This window comes from Pristiophorus japonicus, chromosome 2, assembly GCF_044704955.1.
Source record: "Pristiophorus japonicus isolate sPriJap1 chromosome 2, sPriJap1.hap1, whole genome shotgun sequence".
In the NCBI taxonomy this organism is placed as follows: domain Eukaryota; kingdom Metazoa; phylum Chordata; class Chondrichthyes; family Pristiophoridae; genus Pristiophorus; species Pristiophorus japonicus.
Window position 1 is genome coordinate 180,882,388 of NC_091978.1, and position 7,181 is coordinate 180,889,568.

At 46.6% G+C, this 7,181-nt stretch overlaps 1 protein-coding gene across 2 annotated transcripts in view; it reads left to right on the top strand.

The window, feature by feature from the left end:
* arap2 (ArfGAP with RhoGAP domain, ankyrin repeat and PH domain 2) overlaps positions 1 to 7,181 on the top strand; it is a 598,549-nt gene that overhangs the window by 124,016 nt on the left and 467,352 nt on the right. For both annotated transcript variants that reach the window (XM_070870551.1, XM_070870553.1), the window contains exon 6: positions 6,316 to 6,666. In XM_070870551.1, coding sequence (XP_070726652.1) covers positions 6,316 to 6,666 — 351 coding nt within the window. The remainder of the gene's footprint in view (positions 1 to 6,315; positions 6,667 to 7,181) is intronic.

The following is a 7,181-nucleotide window of genomic DNA, read 5'->3' on the forward strand; positions in this document are numbered from 1 at the left end:
TCCCCCCTCCTTTCTCTCCCCCCTCCTTTCCTCTCCCCCCTCCTCTCCTCTCCCCCCTCCTCTCCTCTCCCCTCTCCTCTCCCCTCTCCTCTCCCCTCTCCTCTCCCCCCTCCTCTCCCCCTCCTCTTCCCCCCTCCTCTTCCCCCCTCCTCTTTCCCCCCTCCTCTTTCCCCCTCCTCTTTCCCCCCTCCTCTTTCCCCCCTCCTCTTTCCCCCCTCCTCTTTCCCCCCTCCTCTTCCCCCCTCCTCTTCCCCCCTCCTCTTCCCCCTCCTCTTCCCCCCTCCTCTTCCCCCTCCTCTTCCCCCTCCTCTTCCCCCCTCCTCTCCCCCCTCCTCTCCCCCCTCCTCTCCCCCCTCCTCTCCCCCCTCCTCTCCCCCTCCTCTCCCCCCTCCTCTCCCCCCTCCTCTCCCCCCTCCTCTCCCCCCTCCTCTCCCCCCTCCTCTCCCCCCTCCTCCCCCCTCCTCTACCCCTCCTCTCCCCCCTCCTCTTCCCCCTCGACTCTCCCCCTCGACTCTCCCCCTCGACTCTCCCCCTCGACTCTCCCCCTCGACTCTCCCCCTCGACTCTCCCCCTCGACTCTCCCCCTCGACTCTCCCCCTCGACTCTCCCCCTCGACTCTCCCCCTCGACTCTCCCCCTCGACTCTCCCCCTCGACTCTCCCCTCGACTCTCCCCCTCGACTCTCCCCCTCGACCTCCCCCTCGACTCTCCCCTCGACTCCCCCCCGACTCCCCCCTCGACTCCCCCTCCTCCCTCCCTCTCTCCCCCTCCCTCCTCTCCCCCCCCCCTCCCCCCCCCTCCCCCTCCCCCCTCTCCTCTCCCTCCCCTCTCCCCCTCCCTCTCTCCCCTCCCCCTCTCCCCTCTCCCCCTCCCTCTCCCTCCCTCTCTCACTCTCCTCTCCCTCCCCCCTCTCCCCTCCCTTCCCCTCCCCCTCCCCCTCCTCTTCCTCCCCCTCCTCTTCCTCCCTCTCCCTCCCCCTCCTCTCCCCTTCCTTCCTCTCCCCTTCCTTCCTCTCCCCTTCCTTCCTCTCCCCCTCCTCCTCTCCCCTCCTCCTCTCCCCCTCCTCCTCTCCCCCTCCTCCTCTCCCCCTCCTCCTCTCCCCCTCCTCCTCTCCCCCTCCTCCTCTCCCCCTCCTCCTCTCCCCCTCCTCCTCTCCCCCTCCTCCTCTCCCCCTCCTCCTCTCCCCCTCCTCCTCTCCCCCTCCTCCTCTCCCCCTCCTCCTCTCCCCCTCCTCCTCTCCCCCTCCTCCTCTCCCCCTCCTCCTCTCCCCCTCCTCCTCTCCCCCTCCTCCTCTCCCCCTCCTCCTCTCCCCCTCCTCCTCTCCCCCTCCTCCTCTCCCCCTCCTCCTCTCCCCCTCCTCCTCTCCCCCTCCTCCTCTCCCCCTCCTCCTCTCCCCCTCCTCCTCTCCCCCTCCTCCTCTCCCCCTCCTCCTCGCCCCCTCCTCCTCTCCCCCTCCTCCTCTCCCCCTCCTCCTTTCCCCCTCCTCCTCTCCCCCTCCTCCTCTCTCCCCCTCCTCCTCTCTCCCCCTCCTCCTCTCTCCCCCTCCTCCTCTCTCCCCCCTCCTCCTCTCTCCCCCTCCTCCTCTCCCCCTCTCTCACTCCCTCCCTCCTCCCTCCCCCTTGCTGTCAGAAACACAGAGACGCTGACAGAGAGAGAGAGAGAGAGTCACTGACAGAGAGACACTGACGGAGAGAGAGACACTGGGGGGGCCCGTCCCAGCACAATGTTGGAGGGCTCCCGGTGCTGCAGTCGGTGAGTAGAAACTTAATTTTTTATTTATTGATTTGACTTTTTAATTTTTTTTTTAATTTAACATTTTTTTTTTGATTTTATTTGTTGATTTATTGATTTATCATTTATTATTGTTGATGGCTCTTTATTTGTAAAAGTGAAGTGTTTAATGTTTGTAAACTCCCCTCCACTATCCCCCATCTCTCGTTCCCTCCGCCTGATTTATAAGTGTAGGCAAGGTTTTTCTGTGCGTACAAAAATCTACACTTACTCCATTCTAAGTGTTTGGAGTAAGTTTTTACTGCCTAAACTTGCAAAACAGGTGTAAGTGGCTGGAAAAGCCCCCTTTTGAAAAAAAATTCTGTTCTAAAATGAAACTGTTCTAACTCACTAGAACTGGAGCAAACTAAATGCCGAGAATTGCAATTTCTAAGATGCTCCATTCTAAACTAGTTGCTCCAAAAAAATAGGAGCAACTCAGGCCGAAACTTGATAGAATGTACATGGCAGTGGAAACTGCTTATACCTGTTGATTTTAAATATATTCTTGTCCAATGCTTTGTCCCAGGTTAGACTGCACCTGGAGCACTGTGAGCAGTTCTGGGCACCATACCTTAGGAAGAATATATTAGCCTTGGAGAGAGTGCAGCGTAGGTTTACCAGAATGATTAAGTTACAAGGGTTAAGTTACGAGGAGAAATTACACAAATTAGAGTTGCATTCTCTAAAATTTAGATTGTTAACATGTGATCTGATCGAAGTTTTCAAGGTATTAAGGGGTAGATGGAGAGAAACTATTTCCGCTGGTTGGGGAGTCTAGGATTAGGGGGGATGGTCTAAGAATTAGAGCCAGACCTTTCAGGAGTGAAATTAGGAAACACTTCTACACACAAAGGGTGGTAGAAGTTTGAAACTTGCTTCTGCAAATGGCAATTTTTGCTAGGTTAGTTGTTAATTTTAAATCCGAGATTGATAGCTTTTTATTAACCAAAGGTATTAAAGGGCCTAGGCGGATATATGGAGTTAGGTCACAGATCAGCCATGAGCTCATGGAACGGCGGACCATACACGAGGGGCTCAATGGCTTATTCCTGTTTCTCTGTTCTGAATGTATTCAAAACTGTCCTTCCCCCTTATTTCTCTCCTAGGTATGTTAAAATAAGTGGCTCCAATGTAAATGTAAAGACAGCTAAGGCATGCTTGTGTTACACATGTGGACAAGAACTCTGTTGTTTGATTTTAATCCAAGATCATTTTCCAGTATTTCCCTGATATCCAGGAGTGTCTCCATGTACAAGCAATGGAAAAAGAGTGTTGGTTAGCTGAGACCTCAGCTGCATGACAGGCAACATGACACTTGCAGGTCCAGTGGTAGCTGTTTGTTTGCCAATGTTGCTGTGCCTCTGGCGATGCAGAGAAAACAACGCCTCTTGATGTAGGCCTCTGCGACATTGGTATGACAGTGTTTGTTAGTGTGTTGTGGCAGGAGTGAGGACTGCTTCCTGTGCTCAAGGGAGGGGAGAGGTTGCTTTCTCAATTCTTGGGTGATGCAAGTCATCCAATGGAATTTTCTGTGGAGAATGTGGAATTCATAACATGAAATTTGAATTCAAAGAGAAGAACAGTGCTTCAATATCAATGCCAACATCATGCAGCTTGCAACTTTTGACCCGGCTCCTCCTGCTTCCTCACAAATGTGAGGGAAATGGCATTGAAATTGTTATGTATGTAAACCTGTAATTACCATGTCTAACCACCAGAGGGCTTATCCCCTGGAGTCCCAAGGGATCCCACAATCCCTTGGGAGCAGCTGTATATAAGGAGGCCTCAAAGGCTGGAGAGGCACTCTGAGACCTGTAATAAAGGACTACGGTCACATTTACTTTGAGCTTGCAGTATCTAGACTGATCCTTTATCCAAGATATAACAGAAATCTACTGCAGTTAGGCAAATTTTAACATTTTCAAATGCCCTCCTATCAATACAAGTCTTAAGTGGCCTTTCTCTTGTTTTATCTCATACCTTGTTTATAGTACAGAATTACTTTGAAAGCATCTTTAAAGTTTCTCCTCCTATGGGAGAGATCATCCTATTTATACTGTGATCTGCTTTCACCAGTAAGGAAAAAAATATCCAGCAACAAAATACATGCTCCCAGCTTAACTGCCTCAAGTCTTTCTCTCTTTCTCAGCCTATAGCTGTTGTATTAAAAAAAGTGACTGCTTCATCTTGGCAAATGCACTTACTGGAAAAAAAAATTGCCAACACTGTTTTGCTTGAATAAGACAGAGAAACCACAGCATGGTAACCTTTTTAAAATACAACCTCCTGTTGCATAGAGGTAGGATCGGCAATCAAATGTTGATTGCTGAGCGTCTTTCGTTAAAGGGACTGTTTTGATTTGTTCAATGTTTACTGTGCTTTGTGGAGTAGAATCGTGCATTGATGCAACTGCAGGCTTTCTTGTGAATATTCATTCTGCTCCTTTTAATTGTGTTTCCAAAGTATTCTCCTTTATCTTCATCTCCTTTCAGTGCAGAAACTTATCTGCGCTTTCTTTTGTAGTGCTCTCCATTTTATGTGCCTTTTAAACATTCTCCTACTAAGTGTACTATCTATGAATCATTGATATCAGCACAAACTATCTGTATTCCTGTAAAGTAACAATTACTTTCTCCTGTAACACAATTTCCATCACGTCTGTTTGATATCCTTCGGCTAGTCCTGTTATACTAGTCATATACAATTCCTCCCCCACATCCACTGCATTATCAAAACTGATGCCTTCCACCTTTGTGACATTGCCCATCTCTACATCTACCTCACTCTAGACCATGCCTTTGTTACAACAAGGCTTTATTTTTCCAATGTCTTGTTCTCCGGCCTACCTAAGGTAGACCTTTACCAGTTTCAACTCATTCCAAATGCAGCAGCCAACTTCCTCTCCTCACCTGCAGTAAGTCACACATCCTTCTATCACCTCTTCCTCCTGCTGGTTCTGGTTCAAAATTCTTCATCCTGCTTTCAAATCACCCCACCTTACCAGTGATGTCCCCCTGATCTATGTTCTTGCATACATCCTCTGGTCTTCAAGCAGTTCCCTTCATTCCACCATTGTTGGCTGGTCATTTATCCACTACCACTCTTTCTCTCTGGAATTGTATACCCAGTCCTGTCAATCTTACCACCATCTTCCCTGCTATAAAAAGCCTTCTCAATGCCTTCTGCTCCCCCTCACCCCCCATGCCGTTAGTTCCTAATCTAGCTTCACCACTTCTCTGCTTTTTCCCCATTTACCCATTCTTCCTTACAGTAAGATGCTCAGGGATGTTTTTCTGCACGTGCAGGAGGATATCCGGGTGATATAAATGAAAGAATATGTAATCCACATTGAGTTTGCCTAGCTGTGTCTCCAAGTGTGATGGCACTGATCAAATCTGTCCTTTTGCTTGTCACTGACAGATAGGGTAGATGATGGAAATGCAGAGGATGTGGTGTACATGGACTTTCAGAAAGCCTTTGAAAAAGTGCCACACAGGAGACTATTGGAGAATATTAAGGTGTATGCACTCGGAGAATGTTAGCAACTTAGAATGAAAACTAGATAGAAGGGAAGAAAACGAGAGTCGGTGTCAAGGGCAGTGTCTGAGAGGTTGGAAGTGGATAGCGGTGTCTCACAGTGTTCTGTTCTGAGACTGCTTTTATTCACTGTGTAGATCAACGATTGAGTTTAGAACGAGGGGACATATAAATAAATGGAAGAAATTTAGGACAGAGAACAGGAGACTTTTTTTTAACACAAGACAGTTTTGAGGCATTGGAATGCACTACTGGACTTGGTGATTGAAGCTGAGACCATGCCACTCTTTAAAAATAAGTTAGATAGGCGGTTGAAGAAATGGGAGATAAAGGGACATGGAAACATTGCAGGCATACGGGATTAGGACTACTGTTTGTGTGGAGGATACACACCAATTTAGGCTGGCTGGGTCGAAGGCCTGTTTCTGTCTTGTAATTTCTATGCAAATGATTTTCGTGACGTCTGGAATGAAGTCTTTGAAACCCTATTAGACAATTTGCTTGGATTAGAATCACACGTAGCAAGTGAATTTTTCAGCAATCACATAATCCATTTCTATGCATAACCTCCTGATTTTAGACACCAATTTGGTTTATGCAAGTGGATCCTGTACTAAAATAATTTAAATGTTCAGCAGTAATTTTGAACAAAAAGCAATTTTTATAAAACGTTTAGTATTAATCAGACTCTGCTGCTGAGGTGAGAGCAACATAACATATGAAAAGGGAGCATTGAGAGTAAAATAAATCCTTTAACTCTTGGTAATGTTGTATGAATATATTGATTTAAAAAAAAGGTGCTGGAAATGCACAGTAGGTCAGTCAGTGTCTGAAAAGAGGAATGATAGATTAATGTTTCAGATGTGAATTGTTCATCTGAATTCCAGCAGATATGCTGGTTTCCTTCTCAGTGAGGAAATGGTGCAAAACTTTGCGAAAGTTTAATGATGTGCGAAAAGTAACTCTCATTAGAAAATATAATAACACAGTAATTCATTATTTACAGGAACTATTATGGTGTAAAATTGTGGACCAACTATGCTGAGCAGGCGTCATCACACTCTGACCATTGTACAGCAGATGAAGAGTCTGAAGTGGAATATTCTACAGTAGACAACAAAACTTGCAAGCAGAGGTCAACTGATCAGGCAGTGCCTAAAGACTACTGCAGCATTCAAGCAGCGGATGTTCACAGTTTTGTGCACGGACATGATAGCTTGCTGCCATTTGATGTCACAGGAGAATCTACCTATGGCGCAATGGATGTTGAGCATGAATCAATATCTCCCTACGCTTGCTTCTATGGTATGACAAAGAAGACAAAAGAAGGTTGGCTGGATAAGCTCTCACCACAAGGGTAGGAACACCAAGATTTCTATGCATGTATATTTTGAAGTTCCACTCCCAGCTTTACTTTAGAAAGGAAAAGTTGCTCCAACATTCATAGCAAATTTCAAGTGTAAATAGTTACTGCAAATTAGAAATTAATTTCTCAATCATCAGCAATTGTAATTTGTACAGTACATTGTAAATGAGTCCGTTGTGTTACAATTTAGACTTTGGAATCAAAAGCACAATTTCTAAATTTGTAAATGTCACCGAATTGGCAGGGGCTGGGGAATAGTCAATACTGAAAGGAACTGCAACAAATTACATGAATAAACTTGCAGAATGGGCATATAATTGGAAAATTAATTTCAACACAGATAAGTTTGAGGTATTACATTTTGGTAAGAAAAATAAGAAGGCAACATATTACTTGGAAAATAAGAATGTAAATGGGATAGAGAAACAAAGGGATCTGAGAGTACAAATACAAAATCACAAAGTAACAATGCAGGTTAAGAAGGCCATTTAAAAAAAGCAAACCAA